Raw genomic sequence first — 18,643 nt, 5'->3', positions numbered from 1 at the left:
TCAGCGATCCACACTCGGTACCTTGGAGAAAGCAGTTTCAGTTTGAATGTAAATAGCAGTTATTTCGGCTTTGGCCAGAAACCCTGAGGGTCTTTCCTTCCGAGATTTATTTATTTGTTTGTTTGTTAATTCATTCATTCATTCATTTATTTTTTTAGATTGTGGGAGGCGAGGAGACTAGACGGAAGAGGAGCTTCTTTGCCCAGATTGCTACCAGCTTTAATCACTGAATGGGGCCGCCTCAGCCAAAGGGAGACCTGTTGAAGACCTTAACTTAAAAAGACAAAGTTCTCCCATTTCATTGAGGGCCATCTCCAGTCGTCTTGATCTATATGGGGCCGCTGGACCCAGATGGCTCTGGAGGAGAAAGTGAAGCAGATGACTTTGCACAGCCCTCCCTCTCTTAAATCCAATTCGCTCGCATGTCATGGCATCGCTCCCCGACGTCACGGTCCTCTTCCAGAACGGACAAACGACAGATTGAAAGTTTGCGAAGTACACGGACGGGCGCCTCCCTATTCGGTCCCAGAGCTGAAGCGGCCCGGCCACGTTCGCCTAGATGGGCTATGGGCGGAGCTTCCGCGAGGCCGAGCTACAGGACTCCTCCCGCCCCCTTACCCTCTCGCCGCCTTTCCCAGTCTGGGACGGGCAGGCGGGAGCGCACTACCCCACGAGAGCACACCCCCAGGACGGGCCGCTGCGCGCCCTTCTGACCTCACTTGCCTGCGCCGGAACTAGTTCCCAGCCCCTGTTCGGACCTAGGACCGGGGCCCTGGTCGGAGAGCCGCGGGAGGGTTCCCTGCTGCGGTCCCTGAGGGAATCCCGAGCGCGGGGAATCATGCGGGCGGGCAAGACCTTCCGCAGGCGCCGTGCCGACTCGGAGTCGGAGTCGGACGACCAGGACAGTGAGGAGGTCCGGTTGAAACTGGAGGAAACCAAAGAAGTTCAGAGCTTGAGGAGACGACCCAATGGGGTGAGTGCAGTAGCCCTCCTGGTTGGGGAGAAAGTACAGGAAGAGACAGCCCTGGTAGACGATCCCTTTCAGGTCAAAACCGGTGGAATGGTGGACATGAAGAAACTTAAGGAAAGAAACAAGGACAGAATTAGCGAAGAGGAGGATCTCAATTTAGGAACATCATTTTCGGCCGAAACCAACCGAAGGGATGAAGACGCCGACATGATGAAGTACATTGAGACAGAACTAAAGAAGAGGAAAGGAATTGTGGAAAACGAGGAGCAGAAAGTAAAGCTGAAGAATGCGGAAGACTGTCTCTACGAGCTCCCCGAGAGCATCCGAGTCTCGTCCGCCAAAAAAACGGAGGAGATGCTGTCCAACCAAATGCTGAGCGGCATCCCCGAAGTGGATTTAGGCATTGAGGCAAAAATAAAAAATATCATTTCGACCGAGGATGCCAAAGCCCGTCTGCTGGCTGAGCAACGGAACAAAAAGAAAGACAGCGAAACCTCTTTTGTTCCCACGAACATGGCTGTGAACTACGTGCAGCACAACCGATTTTATCATGAAGAGCTCCATGCCCCAGTTCGCAGGCACAAGGAAGAGCCAAAAACCCGACCCCTCAGGGTGGGAGATACTGAGAAGCCGGAAGCCGAGAGGTCACCCCCGAATCGCAAGCGCCCCCCCAACGAAAAAGCAACTGATGATTATCACTATGAGAAGTTTAAGAAAATGAACAGACGCTATTGATATCAGCTCAGTAGCTGGAAAGTGGAGAGGGTTTTGTTTTGGGGTTTGGGGTTTCTTTTTTTTTTTTGCAGAGATTTTATTTTTTTGTCAAACACAAATTGCAATGTAAAAATCACAGAAATAAAAGTTTGTTTCTTTAAAAAAAAAAAAAAATGAAGCTGTGCGAAAATACAGGGTTTTTTCCCCCCTAAGGAATTCATCAAAGGCAGAAGACGCGTAGTGTGATAGTTTGTTTTTTTTAATACCACAGTAAGTTGTTTTGTTTTGTTTTTTAAGGGAGATCTAAGCATCTTTGCATGCATCAAGGAAGTAAACTGGATAAAAAGAAATTGGAGATTAGAAAGATAGTATAATTAAAAAGTACAAGCTCCCATGTGAGTTTGCAGGGGATGTGATCAGTAGTTAGCTTTGTCCCTGAGATTGCAAGAAAGAATGAAATGTTGTTAAGGGTACTTGAGATGTAGGATTGGAAATGAAAGGGAGATCGCAAAAATAGTCTTTTATTGGTAGAATATGAAACAAAATCTGCTTAGAAGGAGAGGGCAGGGTGATATCAATGACTTGAAGAAATAAAAGGTTCCAAATAAAAAGTGCACCAGTCAATCAGGGAAGAGTAAAGATTACTAGGCAGCCATAGGATCCAGCTAAGACATAATAATAATAATAAACATTTACATAGTGCTTATTATGTGCTAGGAACTATGCTATTCACTTTATAACTATTATCTCATAATAACATTGAGGTAGGTGCTAATATAAACCTTACACATAAGGAGCCTGAAACAGAGGTAAAGTGATTTGATCTGAGTCATTCAGCTAATAAATATCTGAGGTCACATCTGAATTCAGATCTTGCTGATTCCTGGCCCAGAGTTCTATCCACTACATTTAGCTGCCAAATTTGTAGCAGGGTTCTGTGACTTCACCCATAAGTGAGATGGAGTGGAGGTAGGTGGTGGGGAAAATCCAAACCTGATACTTAAAAGGGCATAAGTGTTGATAAGATAAGGATGCAAGAGAGTTAAGGGTAGACAACATAAAATTAAATAATCTTCAAGTCTGTGAAGTGATATCCCAAAGCCAGGACAACAGTGATATACTAAAAGAGCAATGAAGATTGAAATGACTTGAGAACTGCCCTGAAAACAAAGAATAGCTTCAGAAGGGGTGTGAGACAATAAGAGATACAAACGGAAAAGGTTAATGGCATGTAACAATTTCTGGATTGTACAGGTAGAATACATGTTAGTGATGATGAGATTAAAGATATCAAAGGACAAGTAACTACCCTCTATGTGTGTAAGAGAAAAAGAGATGGAGAAAAGGTAAAGATCAGGGTCATAGAGGAAACAGTGAAATGGGAAGCCAGTTGTGTTTAAGGGATATAAACATGTATATTGAAATCCCCCTAAAGGGTCCACTGGGTGGCACAATAGTCTAGCAGTCTAGAGGACTTGATTTCAAATTGTGGATTCAAACAATTACTAGCTGTATGATAAGTCACTTAACCCCAATTTCTCCAAAAAGAAAAGATGTCTGTGAGCCTCACAAATGATCTGAAGGGTCAGTAAATCACCACCAGGATCTCTATAGAATGGCATATTTAGATACGGCAAAGTAAGTTAGATATAGAGGCTAGGTCAGATCTGCTGATTCCAGAAACAAGAGATTTTAAAATATGCTGTACATCCATCTAAGATTAAAGTAGGACTCAGAACCTGGTGGAGTTAATGATTCCAAAAGGATCTTGGGAAGAGCTTAGCCTAAGATGAGGATAAGTGGTGAACAGATACTGGAGACAAAAGCAGCTATAAGCAAGGGTGATCTAAACTAGACATCTAATTTAGATCATTCCTCCAGTAGAATCTAAGTTCCTTAAAGGAGGACCTGTTACATTTGTGTCTTGTAAAAGTAACCTTGCATATAGTAAGCACTTAATATTCGTTAAAATGATCTGAATATTCCCTGCCCAAACTTTTATAGACTTATTCTCTGATAGTTCTTACCACTAAAGTAGTTACTGGTACTGAACATAACCAATGGAATGACTTACTACAGAGGAAGGGGAAGGGTCCCAAATCCTGAGGTGTGTCATAATCACACAAAATCATTCACATCTATGTCCCTTAATCCATGTGAATCCCTCTCAAACTGCAGTACTAGACTCAGCACATACTTATATTAATATATATAATAAACCCCCAAAAATATAAAATCTCAATGTTAAAAGTAAACTTAAGGAGGTCCAGCTCACAGCCTCCTCCACCCCAACTACTTTATACTTGAAGATTTCCCAGTATTTATTTCCTTCAAACACTAACTTCCTAATCCATGTCGTCTAATCCATACCTGAACATCCCTCCAAATGTGCTCACCCAGCCTCCACTTAATGCACAAACCTGAAAACAGATACCAGGTCAGTATCTCAGATGAAAATATATTAAATTCCTGGAACCTTCAGAAAAGATAGGATGTCTTTCTGAAAGACCAAGTGCATCTTAATTAAAAATCTCCAGGAATCCCCCTACAAGCAAAAGGTCTAGGGATTTCCTCCTTTTACAAAGATCAGGTCATGATGATGAAGAACACTAAATATGCAGCATGAGACATTTCTGGGCAAAATTGAAAAAGGAATTTCTTAACTTATATAATAGCAAGGATTTTGCTTTTCTTTTTTCCTTTAATGCAAGGCGGGGAGGGGGGGTATGTGGAAAAACAAATGTTTGATAGTTTAAAAATATAAAATTAAAAGAAAAAAATAAAAATCAGGGAACAACTCTCAACTCACCAAAAAGGAAGCCAAGCAAATCTGGATCATGCAAGGACTTCAAAGGTGTTTTGTTAATTTACGCCTCAGGGCTCCCATCACCTCCTTGTTCCTCAGAGTATAGATAAAAGGATTGAGCATGGGAGTTACAACTGTGTAAAAAAGGGAGAGAACTTGATCTGTGTCCTTAGTATCATTGGTTCCCGGTTTCATGTAGGTTAAACTTGCAGTCCCAAAGAAAAGTGTGACTACCAATAGGTGGGAAGAGCAAGTAGAGAAGACTTTTTGGCGTCCCTGAGCAGAGGCAACCCCAAGGATGGTAATGAGGATGCAAACATAGGAAAACAAAACCAATGCAAAGGGAGTAATGATAAAGAGGAGGGTGACAACAAGGTTCCCAACCTCACCCCAGAATGTGTCTCCACTTGCCAGTCTCAAAACAGGTAAAACGTCACATAGGAAGTGGTGAACAATGTTAGTGCCATGGAAGGGCAAGGTAAAGATGAGTATGGAGTGGGTAGTGCTTGTAATGATGCCTATTAAATAAGAAGCACCTACCATACCCACACATGCCTGCCGGTTCATCAGCATGGCATAGTGCAGGGGCCGACAAATGGCAGCATAACGGTCATAGGCCATGGCAGTGAGCACACAGCATTCGGCAATGCCAAAGAGGGCAAAGAAATACATTTGGGTGAAGCAGCTGGCAGGAGAGATGGCAGGATGGGAGAAAAGCAGATCAGTCAGCATCCTGGGTACAATAGTCATAGTGTAGAGAATCTCTATCATAGAGAGATGTCGAAGGAAGAAGTACATGGGAGTGTTCAGGACTGGATCCAACAGGGTAAGTGTAATGATCAAGGAGTTACCCAGCAAGGTGACCAAGTAGACAAAGAGCACTCCCCAAAAGAGAGCACTCTGGTAAATGCCCAAATCTGAGAATCCCAACAAAATGAACTCGATCACTGCTGTCCCATTATCATCATCCATGTCCCTAAATCTGCATCTGGGCACAGGACCAAAGAAAAATTGTTAATAATCCCAAAGAAGAGAAAGAAGTAGATAAACTGCTGCAGCAAAAGAGATCCAGATTAGAGAAGACAAGAACATCCCAAGTGTGGAGATTGTGATGAATAAGCATTAGAATGTCCTCTCTGAGAAAACTATAACATAAATGATTTTTTGACATCAAAAGTAAAATGGGATCTAGCTGTATACAATATCAATATGAGTCCCTTCCATCTCATAAAACCCTGGGTTCTAGCGTCAAAAACTTCAGTCTTTCAGCATTAAACTTAAAAATGGGAACACATACAGGCAGACATAGAAAAATTTTATGAGAAGGGGGGAAAAGAGAAAAGAAAAGGAGGGAGAGAGAGTGGAAAGAGGAGAGGAGAAAGAGGAGCAAGGAGAGAGTTTTAAAAAAAGAAACAGGAGTGAGACACACAAGAAAAGGAGAAATAATAGGGGAAACTTTAAGCTTCAGATATGATCCCTATGGGTGTCCCTCTCAGAGCTTCTGTTAGAGGCAATAACTGCTAGCAGTCATTCTCATGTGGTTCCCTGGCTTACTATCCCATGGGGACTCATCATCGGAAATCAGACTATAATCTAGAGGAAAGAAGGAAGAGAGAAGAGAAGTTTGTCCTTGGTCCTTGACCTTCCTAAAGAGAAGTGACTACCCAGCTCCTTCTACTCCCCGAGCTCCCTAAAATGCAGGTATAGAGATCTGTCAAGAGATAGCTCAGTCTCATTTCTGTCACCTCAACTCCGCCAAAAGGATTAGGGGATTGAGGGAATGTCTCAAGTCTGAAGAGAAACAGGTCCAGAAAGGTCCAGAAAGAGGCAAATAACACATTGAAATGTTATCCAGTGAGTCTAAGGTAGATATTCTTACAGAATGCTAAAGAGACATGGATTCTGAAGATGCATAGCCTCTGTTCAAGATGGAAATTACCTACTTTTCCTCCCTTCGGCCTTTAAGTAGTTAACACACAGACCAAAGCAGCCAGAATTTGATTGATAAGCAAGTTTTCTTATCTAGCCACAACCCCACATTACTTTTAAGAATGTGAACTGAGTATTTTTTTTAATTTCATGCAAAACAAGCTGTCAATGGGCCTGGCAGACAGATGGTATATAACAGCTATGATAGAATCTGAAGATAATCATAGTCACCATTCCACCATAAGCTGGCTCTCTGGCTACCTGAGAGTAAAAGGAACAGAATTTAGGACAACAGGGAAGGGAGGATACCTCCAGCAGCAGTAGTGCTGGGACCTTCTTGCTACAGCCACCACCACTGCCAGCAAATTGTCAAGGAGGTAAAAGCTAAGATACTAAAATAATAATAGTCCTAATAATCCTAACTCTATAGTGCAGGAAACACAGAAAAATGTAGAATCTGAAATTGTTCCTGATGTTAAGGACAGATCTGATAATTTTCTTCTCTCTGGAAGAAACTGGGTTTCCTGTCTTTGTCTCTTAAGAGTTCTTTTCAGGAATATGTAGTTGCCTCTGCTACCATGGAGCAAAAAGGGGAGCAGGAAAAGAAGCAGGAGAAAGTGAAGGAGGAAGATGAGAACAAGGATAAAGACAAAGAAGAGGATAAGCAGCTAGTCTCATTCACCCTGAATGTCAGAGTGCAATTCACTGCACTGTTGTCTTACTCTATCAACTGACAAAGAGATGTAGTTCAGCAAAGTAACCTTAGCTATTTCTAAGGTTACCTTTCAACAATGTTAAAATTTTGACAAAGACCTTGAAACATTTGCCAGATATAAAAAAAGCAGTATAATTAACATGAAAAATCTGAAATCTTAATCAGAAGGAATAACTCATTGCTAAAATAAATCCCATATGAGGACATTCTCTTCAGGTTCATCTGGAACAAAAGAAGAAAAAGAAAATGGAAGGAGAAAGAAAAAAAATCAAAGAAATAGGTGATGATTGAAATGGAGATTGTCAACTAAGATAGCATGTCACTGTTAAATACTATGTAATGCATATGGGATTGATCAGCACAGTGGATCATAGCAGTTAGCCTATCTGGTCCCTTCCATTCACCACTTTCTGGGTCTCTCCACATCACCTGGCGATTATCTAAAGATAGTGGAGCTGCTCGCACTGGACACTGCTCTTCTGGTGGGTTATAAAACCTGTCTGCTGGAGCCAGTGCATCTTTATCAAAGATTAAAAAATTAATGGTATAGAGAACTAAATTTAGAAGTTCTCTAGGGTTACCCGTGGCTCCCCCTATCTTTTGTTTTTGGAGGAGTGTCTTAATGTCCCTGTTTCTTCTTTCTACTATTGCTTGACCTTGAGGATTAAAGGGTATGCCAGTAGTGTGTAAAATCTTATACTGTGCACAAAAGTGTTCAAAATGTTTGGAGGTATATGCCGGTTCATTATCTGTTTTTATTTCTTGTGGCACACCCATAATTGCGAATGCTTGAATGAGGAATTCAGTGACCACTCGGGCTGTCTCTTTTGCTGCTGGTATGGCAAAAGTGAATCCTGAAAAGGTGTCTACCACAACGTGGATAAAAGACAGACGACCAAAAGATTTATAATGGGTCACATCCATTTGCCAGATTTCATTGGGTCTCAAACCACGAGGGTTCTTCCCTGGAGGCAGTGTAGGAGCGTGGAAGGGAAGGCAAGCTGTACAGCTTTTCACTATGCTCCTAGCTTCTTCTTTTGTAATCCCAAACTGTAAACGCAAAGCTCGAGCAGCCTGATGGTATTTAGAATGGGATTCCTGAGCCTCCTGAAATAAAGGCGTATTGGCCAACATAGTTAAAAGGCTATCTGCCTTTGAATTTCCATCAAAAATAGGACCTGGAAGTCCACTATGTGAGTGGACATGCAGGATATAAATCTTTCCTGGATGCTTTCTCACTTGCTCTTGAAGTTCCTTAAAGAGCTGATATATATTAGAAGCTGCAAATTTTATTTGGGCTGTGGCAATTCTTTGTACCACACCTACTGAATAGGCTGAATCAGATATTATATTTATGTTGCCTGGGTAATAAGTGAGAGCTAGCATGATCGCATATAATTCGTTCTGCTGAGTGGACTGAAAAGGAGTTCTGACTACTCTTTTTATGGTTAAATCATGAGAGTATACAGAATGGTCATCTAAAAAATTACAATCTTTAGCAAAGGCAACTTTAAAGGAGGAATGAAGATAATAATGTATTGCTACTCTAAGTAACTGAGTAACACTATTAATATATGAGAAAGTTGGAAACATTTAAGCAATTTAAACCTATGCTTTATTGGATACCAAGAAAAGAAATGTGAACAGTGTGGATTTATATTTGTTTTTATTTTAGAATAAATAAAATGTATTGTAGTTATTTTTTGTAAAAGAGTTCTTTCTTTACAGTTTGCTTTTGTGTTTAAAATAAACTGATTTCTCTAAGAAAAGATTGTTTGCCATTGAATTACTAAGTGTGTTTCAAATAGGAGACAAAAAAAAAAGAAAGAACTAAGAAAGAATAGCCCCCACCTATACAAGGATGGGGGTGAGAAAGAGGGAGTAATTAAGCCCTCTCCTCAGTCCATCATATTACCACCTTGACACAGAGGATTTCCCAACCATCCTGGTTGTGATTGGATACTAATCTGCTGAAAAGTGGAGCTAATCAATTCAATTCAACTCCAAAAACTTTATTGCTCTCAAATACGGTGCTCCAGATATTACCCACTACTGAAAGAAAAAAAAAAGTTTCTTTTTTCTCTTGTTATGGATATTTTTCTCCTCTTTTATGCCCTTGTGGAAAGCATAAAAATACCTGAAGTGTGAACCAGATATTGGAATGACATCTATCCATAGAAAGACAAAGCTAGGAAGTTGTTGTTTTTCCCAGAATTCTCTCTGACTGTTCCCCAAGCCCTGAATACTCTTCTTAACCTGCTCTGAGTAGTGATCTTCTTTGTTCCAACTAAAATTCCAACCTCTACAAGAAGTGCTTTCATCTTGTTGATTCCTTCCTATTTATCCTGTATATTGCTTGCTTTATATATATATATATATATATATATATATATATATATATATATATATATATATATATATATATATTTGTTTGCATGTTTCCTCCCTTATTAGATTGTAAGCTCCTTGAAAATAAGAACTGTTTCTTGCCTTTTATTTGTACAAAGCATTTAACACAATGCCTGGCACATCATAGTCACTTAAAAATGTTATTCATTGATTTTTTTAGCCAAGAAATTGCATATCATCCTCTACTGTGTGATAGTTGAATCCCCAATTTCCCTTTCCCCTGCTTCTGTCAAAGTCATAAAGAGGCAAAAGTAGAGAAAGATTAGTGGGAGCACCTAGACTTCCCAAAACAGACAGGGAAACGATAACAGTTCCAGAAACATTAACAGCTCCACACATTTCTATCACCATTCAAGCACATTCTAGGAGGTCACAAAGCCAAGGATCCCCTTCTAGTTCCAACAGCAATGTCAGCTCTCTTGGAATCCGAAGTATGGTACATTGTGGCTGAGATCTGAAGATCAATTCTGATGTGACAGGGAGACTCCCATAGGAGATAATGACAGAAATCCTGAACCCACTCAGAGAGACTTCAGATTCCCAGGGTTCTCAGACTCGGGTGGAGAAGAGAGGTCCAGAATCCCAGGGGCCACACAGAGAAGTATGTAGTACTCACCGAATGCCCAGACCAGGAAAGACAAATTCCTGGAGAAAGTCCCCAGATATTTCCAGTTAGGAAGAAATACTATATGCCCAGAGAGATACCTGCCACAAGTGGGGAAAGATGTCAGTTCATGGACAGAGACCCCTTAGATCCAAGGCAAGATTCAATAAGAAACCAGAAGACTAGATTTCAAATCCTGACTAGGAAGACAACCTCCACAGACCCATTAAGGAAGTCATAAATGTCCTCTAGCCTAAAAGGAGACTGAACTAAAAAAAACTTGTATTCACTGAGGACTCAGACTGATGTTTCTGACCTAATGACAAAAATCCAAGATTCAATGACAAAGACCTTGGACCAAAGTAGACCAGATGTTGGATATACTTAGAGAGACTCTAGACTCACAGAGTAGTTGTAATGGCAAAAAAGATTGTAGATGTATTCTAAGACTAGGGAGAATCTCAGATCTTCTGGGCCTGCTTGTTTATCTGTACAGGTATTGTTTTTGCTGGTAATCCCCCTTTCCCATTGCCTCCTTCCTGACTTCTAGAGCAAATTTGGGGAGAATTATAATTCCTCATGGGATATCTTGGTCATTATTTGATCTGGTGAGAACTTCAGGGTTTTTCTAAAAGAGGCATATGGAAGCTGCCTCAGGGAGAGAAACATCATCTGAGATGAGAAAGGGAGAAGAGGGAGCTCTCAATGAATAGCCTTAACTTTTCAGTGAAGTATGAGGCAAATTCCTCAATTGAGAAAGTTACATATGGTTTTAGTTAGCCAAGACACCAATTGCAGTGGGTAGGTATCACGACATGCTTTGAATAAGCTTTTCTATATCTCCCTAGTGAATGAGATAGGGAAGAGTAAATTACATTAAATTCTAGTACCTCATAAAGGAATACAACAGTTTTCCTTTATAACAATATGTTACCTTTAACATTTATTTTCTACAGACTTTAAAGTTTCTGGATGAGGGTCACTGTAGTACACATGAGATGAACCCACTAAGAAATTCCTTGAGGTAAAAACAATTAATCTTTAAATCCTTTGGATCCAAAACAGATTAGAACTCATAGAATGTCTTTTTTGATTGGTATATAGAAACTTTTAAGCATAAAACCAGGTCTATGATTGGAAGCCATAAATGCTTACAAGATATATAGATATAGATATAGATATAGATATATCCAATCACAAGATATGGAAAAATTGGCTGATCCCCCAAATTATGCATAAGCCTTCACTTAGAACTCCACAGAGAAATGTGGACTCACTGAGAAAATATCCTAGATTGATTAACTATTGTGAAACTTAGGCCTAATTTCTTCACTTTTTATGAATGTTGCAATCCTTTTATATCATCCCTATCTTTGTAGCCTTGCTACACTGATACTCCTATTTAATCCAACGAGTCTGTATGTGCCAAAATGTTTGTGGCAGCCCTGTTTGTAGTGGCTAGAAACTGGAAAAAGAATGGATGCCCATCAATTGGAGAATGGTTGGGTAAATTGTAGTATATGAATGTTATGGAATATTATTGTTCTGTAAGAAATGACCAGCAGGATGAATACGGAGGAGAGGCTTGGAGAGACTTACATGAACTGATGCTAAGTAAAACGAGAAGAACCAGGAGATCCTTATATACTTCAACCACGATAATGTATGAGGATGTATTCTGATGGAAGTGGATTTCTTTGACAGAGAGATCTAACTCAGTTCCAACTGACCAATGATGGACAGAAGCAGCTACACCCAAAGAAAGAACACTGGGCAATGAATGTAAACTGTTTGCATTTTTGTTTTTCTTCCCGGGTTATCTCTACCTTCTGAATCAAATTCTCCCTGTGCAACAAGAGAACTGTTTGGTTCTGCATACATATATTGTATCTAGGATATACTGTGACATATTTAACATATATAGGACTGCTTGCCATCTGGGGGAGGGGGTGGAGGGAGGGAGGGGAAAAATCAGAACAGAAGTGAGTGCAAGGGATAATGTTATAAAAAATTACCCTGGCGTGGGTTCTGTCAATAAAAAGTTATTTTAAAAAATAAAATTTAATAAATAAATCTAGCTCTTTATTTTATTAACTTCTTGATTTTTGACAAAGATGCACTGGCTCTGGCAGACAGGTTTTATAACCCACCGGAAGGACAGTGTCCAGTGCGAACAATTCCATTATCTTTAGATAATCTCCAGGTGATGTGGAGAGATCCAGAAAATGGTAAATGGAAGGGACCAGCTAGGTTAACTGCTTGGGGGAAAGGGTTTGCTTGTATCTCCACAGATGGAGAAGAAATCAGATGGGTGTCAACGAGCCATATTCGCCTTGTCCATTGGAGAGAGACAGAGCAGACCCTTGAAACGAAGGAGAAGATCCAAGAAACATCGGGTAGTTATGTCTTTGACTGTGCCAACCACTGAAAGAGCGTGGCACTTATGGCATTTGATTCATGGACATCAAAAATTCTTGGACTTCAAAACCCTCAGGAATCATTGGATTTTCTGAGAAATGATAAGACTGTTGCAGGACTTCAAAATCTGCTGTAATCATTGATTCCCTAACACATAAAAAGACTGTTGCAGGACTTCAAAAACTTGTGGGGATCATTGGATTCCCTGACACATGAAGCAATGGACAATAGATTGGTTTTGGACTATCTCTTGGCTACTGAAGAAGGAGTATGTGTGACTGTTATTGTTATACCCTCCTTCTAGGACTTCTGGAAATCTTTTACAACACCATGTTGATTCATAGTGTTTGTTATATCACTACTTGCATGTACAATTCATGTTTGTTACACCACATTGAGCCTGCACTGGTTGTGAGGAGAGTCACACTAATAGCCTGTGAGTTATTGCTATGTGCTTGTGTAATACTTCCCATGCTGATGGGTTTGTGCATACCTATTTCTAATAAGACCCTTCTGCCCAGAAACCCACTAGCAACCCCCACTTCCCTTTGGTGCTTTTCATCTCTCTTCCAGAGATGTCAGGGAGGGCATGATCACCTCCTTTTGGTGGCTCTGATCTCTGATAAGATCAGGGATGGCATTCTGTGTTCTAAAACAAAAGAAAGTGGGAGATGTAGAGGGCTGAAACACTTGAGTTCATGCACTGAGGTCTGGACAACTGAGCACTTAAGGCTAATTACCAATTGGACAATACTCTATAAGCATATACTTGGAAAATGGCCCTTCCCAAAATAGTATCCATATAATTATATAGTGCCTTCAGTGATTTTTAGGCATTTTCCTACTACAAATATCTTTATTTCTCTAGTAATGTTATATGGTCCAAACTATGGAAATTATTTTAGGAAAAAAAATGAAGGGGATTCAAAAAGCTGTGGAAAAATTCATTGTAAGGCTATGTCAAGGGCTTTACAGATATTCTATCATTTGATCCTCACAGCAAACTTTTCAGGTACCTCTTGTTATTATCCCATGTTGCAGCTGAAAAAACTGAGGCAAAAAGGCAAAAATGTGACTTGCCCAAGATCACAATGTCAATAGGGCTAGTATGAGGCTAGATTTGAACTCAAATCTTCCTGACTCCAGACCTAGCACACTATCCTCTACACCAACCACCTGCTTCTGAGGATAAGAAAGTTTCTAATGTTTTGAGTAGATTTCCTACAGAAAATGGATAAGAACATGTGGAGAAGAATCCCACAGGATAAAGAAGCTTTAGGTTTAAAGGATAGATTTCAAATATTCTGTTGTAAAACTTTGAAGACTAGTTTATCAATAAATTACTGAGAATGGGTATGGAAGGGATGGAATCACTCTATAAATGAGAACATAACCAGCCAGTGTACCTAGGCTAGCACAGGTGTGAAATGAACATTGGACCCATCTAGTTTTAATTATTTCAATTCTTCAGGGGAGGGAAAGGAATGAAAGGCAGAATTTGATAAGAAGTGTCAATTTCCATATTCAAAAGTTAAACCATCAGTTCTGAGCACTGGGCCACTTGAAGAACTGGCTTTCAAGCAGAACAATGGCCAAGATGCATAGAGAAAAATGTTCTGTATCCCTCTTAGATTAAGGCAATAACCAGAAACCAAAAAATTTAGTTTCGTCTAAGTACCAGCCATAGGTACACCCAAGGAGTATGTTAGACTACTAACCCATGTATAAAGAGCCAGAGGTAAAAATGGTCTATAAAAATAGGGTCACCAGGGTTTAACTAAAAACTAATGCTGGACTTTGTAACAAAAACAATTCCATGCTTCTGGACTTTATCTTGTATTTTCCCCTATAGTTCCTTAGTTTGACCTTATAACTACTAGTAACTACTACTACTACTACTCTATATATATAGAGAGAGAGAGATAAACCTGTCTCTCTGTGTGTCTCCTTGTCTGTCTCTCTACATTTCTCTCTCTTTTTCTTTCTCTCTCTCTCTCTCTCTCTCTCTCTCTCTCTCTCTCTCTCTCTCTATCTTTCTCTCTCTCTCTCTCTTTCTCTTTCTCTCTCTCTCTCTCTCTCTCTCTCTCTCTCTCTCTCTCACACACACACACACACACACACACACACACACACATCTGTCTTTCTCTTTCTCTGAATTCTCAGTACCAGAAGAGTCCCTGAAGCTGCTCATGAAACCCAATCAACTGTGCCTCCCCGTCTCAGCCAGGATTTTATTTTGAACTGCTGAAGTGAGAGCTACCTAGTGTGACATCAACTTATGAGTTAAATTCACATACACAAAAATAGTGAATGCCTGAGATATATTTTCTTACAGTATTTGGTTCATATTTGCTGTTAACATAAGTCTTCCCTTTGATCCAGCAGTGTTTCTACTGGGCTTATACCCCAAAGAGATACTAAAGAAGGGAAAGGGACCTGTATGTGCCAAAATGTTTGTGGCAGCCCTGTTTGTAGTGGCCAGAAACTGGAAAATGAATGGATGCCCATCAATTGGAGAATGGTTGAGTAAATTGTGGTATATGAATGTTATGGAATATTATTGTTCTGTAAGAAATGACCAGCAGGATGAATACAAAGAGGACTGGCGAGACTTACATGAACTGATGCTAAGTGAAATGAGCAGAACCAGGAGATCATTATATACCTCAACAACGATACTGTTTGAGGATGTATTCTGATGGAAGTGAATCTATTCGATAAAGAGAGCTAATTCAGTTTCAATTGATCAAAGATGGGCAGAAGCAGCTACACCCAAAGAAAGAACACTGGGAGATGAATATAAACAGCTTGCATTTTTGTTTTTCTTCCCGGATTATTTATACCTTCTGAATTCAATTCTCCCTGTGCAACAAGAAAACTGTTCGGTTCTGCACACGTATATTGTATCCAGGATATACTGTAACCTATTCAACATGTAAAGGATTGCTTGCCATCTGGGGGAGGGGGTGGAGGGAGGGAAGGGAAAACTCGGAACAGAAGTGAATACAAGGGATAAAATACAGGGTTTTCCCCCCCTGAGGAATTCATCAACGGCAGAAGATGCGTAGTATGATAGTTTGTTTTTTTAATACCACAGTAAGTTGTTTTGTTTTGTTTTTTAAGGGAGATCTAAGCATCTTTGCATGCATCAAGGAAGTAAAGTGGATAAAAAGAAATTGGAGATTAGAAAAATAGTATAATTAAAAAGTACAAGCTCCCATGTGAGTTTGCAGGGGATGTGATCAGTAGTTAGCTTTGTCCCTGAGATTGCAAGAAAGAATGAAATGTTGTTAAGGGTACTTGTGATGTAGGATTGGAAATGAAAGGGAGATTGCAAAAATAGTCTTTTATTGCTAGAATATGAAACAAAATCTGCTTAAAAGGAGAGTGCAGGGTGATATCAATGATTTGAAGAAATAAGAAAAGGCTTAAAATAAAAAATGCACCAGTCAATCAGAGAAGAGTAAAGATTACTAGGCAGCCATAGGACATGCTAGGATATAATAATAATAATAAACATTTACACAGTATTTACTATATGCTAGGAACTGTGCTATTTACTTTATAATTATTATCTCACAGTAACCCTGAGGTAGGTGCTAATATAATCCTTACATATAAGGAGCCTGAAACAGAGGTAAAGTGATATGATCTGAATCATTCAGCTAGTATCTGAGGTCACATCTGAATTCAGATCTTGCTGATTCCTGGCCCAGAATTATATCCAGAATATTACTCCATTTAGCTGCCAAATTTGTAGCACAGTTCTGTGGTTTCATCACCTATAAGTGAGATAGAGTGGGAGCAGATAGTGGGGAAAATCCAAACCTGGTGCTTGAAATGGTATGTGTCGACAAGATAAAGATGCAAGAGAGTTAAGGGCAGAGAACATAAAATTAAAGCAAGCTTCAAGTCTGTGAAGTGATACCCCAAAGCCAAGGCAATAGTACTAATACTAAGAAAGCAATGAAGATTGAAATGACTTGAGAACTGCCTGAAAACAAAGAATAGCTTCAGAAGGGGGGTAAAACAGTAAGAGATACAGCTTAGTAGAAGCTTAATAACACACAACAATTTCTGGATTGTACAGGTAGAATTCATATTCGTGATGATGAGATTAAAGATATCAAAGGACAAGTAATCACACTATATCATTCACATCTATGTCCTTTAATCCATATGAATCTCTCTCAAACTGCAGTATTAGATTCAGCACACACTTATATTATTAATATAATATGTATAATAAACCCCCAAATAATATAAAATCTCAATGTTAAAAGTAAACTTAAGGAGGTCCAACTTACAGCCTCCTCCATCCCAATTACTTTATACTTGGAGATTCCCCAGTATTTATTTCCTTCAAACACTAATTTCCTAATCCATGTAGTCTAATCCGTACCTGAACATCCCTCCAAATGTGCTCACCCAGTCTCCACTTGATGCACAAACCTGAAAACAGGTACCAGGTCAGTATCTCAGATGAAAATATATTAAATTCCCGGGACCTTCAGAAAAGATAAGATGTCCTTCTGAAAGATCAAGTGCATCCTAACTAAAAATCTCCAGAAATCCCCCTACTGAGCAAAAGGTCTAAGGGCTTCCTCTTTTTACAAAGATTAGGTCGTGATGGTGAAGAACATTAAATATGCAGAATGAGACATTTCTAGGCAAAATTGATAAAGTAATATTTTTCTTAATTATATGTATTATAGCAAGGATTTTGCTTTTTTTTTTTTTCCTTTAGTGCAAGGAGGATGGTGGAAGAACAAATTTTTGATAGTTGAAAAATATAAAATTAAAAGAAAAAAATAAAAATCAGGGAACAACTCTCAACTCACCAAAAAGGAAGCCAAGGAAGGACTTCAAAAGTGTTTTGTTAATTTACGCCTCAGGGCTCCCATCACCTCCTTGTTCCTCAGTGTATAGATAAAAGGGTTGAGCATAGGAGTTACAACTGTGTAAAAAAGGGAGAGAACTTGATCTGTGTCCTCAGTATCATTGGTTCCGGTTTCATGTAGGCTAGAGTCCCAGTCCCAAAGAAAAGTGTGACCACCAATAGGTGGGAAGAACAAGTAGAGAAGACTTTTTGGCGTCCCTGAGCAGAGGCAACCCCAAGGATGGTAATGAGGATGCGAACATAGGAAAACAAAATCAGTGCAAAGGGAGTAATGATAAAGAGCAGGGTGACAGCAAGGTTCCCAACCTCACCCCAGAATGTGTCTCCACTTGCCAGTCTCAAAACAGGCAAAATGTCACATAGGAAGTGGTGAACAATGTTGGTGCCATGGAAGGGCAAGGTAAAGATGAATATGGAGTGAGTAGTGCCTGTGGTGATGCCCATTAGATAAGAAGCACCCACCATAGCCACACATGCCTGCCGGTTCATCAGCATAGCATAGTGCAGGGGCCGACAAATGGCAGCATAACGGTCATAGGCCATGGCAGTGAGCACACAGCATTCGGCAATGCCAAAGAGGGCAAAGAAATACATTTGAGTGAAGCAGCTGGCAGGAGAGATGGCAGGCTGGGACAAAAGCAGATCAGTCAGCATCCTGGGTACAACAGTCATAGTGTAGAGAATCTCTATCAGCGAGAGATGTCGAAGGAAGAAGTACATGGGAGTGTTCAGGACTGGGTCCAGCAGGGTAAGGGTAATGATCAAGGAGTTACCCAGCAAGGTGACCAAGTAGACAAAGAGCACTCCCCAAAAGAGAGCACTCTGGTAAACCCCCAAATTTGAGAATCCCAGCAAAATGAACTCGGTCACTGCTGTCCCATTATCATCATCCATGTCCCTAAATCAGCATCTGGGCACAGGACCAAAGGAAAATTGTTAATAATCCCAAAGAAGAGAAAGAAGTAGATAAACTGCTGCAGCAAGAGAGAGTCAGATTAGAGAAGACAAGAACATCCCAAGTGTGGAGATTGTGATGAATAAGCAGTATAATATTAGAATGTCCTCTCTGAGAAAATTATAATATAAATTTTTTGACTTATCAAAAGTAAAATGGGATCTAGCTGTATATAATATCAATGTGAGTACCTTACACCTCATAAAACCCTAGGTTCTAGGGG

General features: G+C 40.0%; 3 protein-coding genes across 3 annotated transcripts; 1 reads left to right on the top strand and 2 right to left on the bottom strand.

The window, feature by feature from the left end:
* Positions 1–544: 544 nt before the first annotated feature.
* On the top strand, positions 545–1,858 carry LOC127564741 (telomere length and silencing protein 1 homolog). Its single transcript, XM_052001489.1, has one exon. The coding sequence runs from the start codon at positions 560–562 to the stop codon at positions 1,703–1,705; it is 1,146 nt and encodes a 381-aa protein (XP_051857449.1). The 5' UTR covers positions 545–559; the 3' UTR covers positions 1,706–1,858.
* Positions 1,859–4,321: 2,463 nt separating this feature from the next.
* On the bottom strand, positions 4,322–5,462 carry LOC127564136 (olfactory receptor 9-like). The gene has a single exon (XM_052000458.1). The coding sequence runs from the start codon at positions 5,460–5,462 to the stop codon at positions 4,533–4,535; it is 930 nt and encodes a 309-aa protein (XP_051856418.1). The 3' UTR covers positions 4,322–4,532.
* An 11,968-nt stretch (positions 5,463–17,430) lies between these two features.
* On the bottom strand, positions 17,431–18,359 carry LOC127564746 (olfactory receptor 9-like). Its single transcript, XM_052001497.1, is given in 2 exon segments — positions 17,431–17,573; positions 17,576–18,359. Coding segments are annotated over 2 exon segments (927 nt in total).
* Positions 18,360–18,643: the final 284 nt, after the last annotated feature.

This window comes from Antechinus flavipes, chromosome 5 (genome assembly GCF_016432865.1).
Source record: "Antechinus flavipes isolate AdamAnt ecotype Samford, QLD, Australia chromosome 5, AdamAnt_v2, whole genome shotgun sequence".
Taxonomy (NCBI): Eukaryota; Metazoa; Chordata; class Mammalia; order Dasyuromorphia; family Dasyuridae; genus Antechinus; species Antechinus flavipes.
The sequence above is the reverse complement of the archived record's forward strand: the minus strand, read 5'-3'. Positions and strand labels throughout refer to the sequence as shown.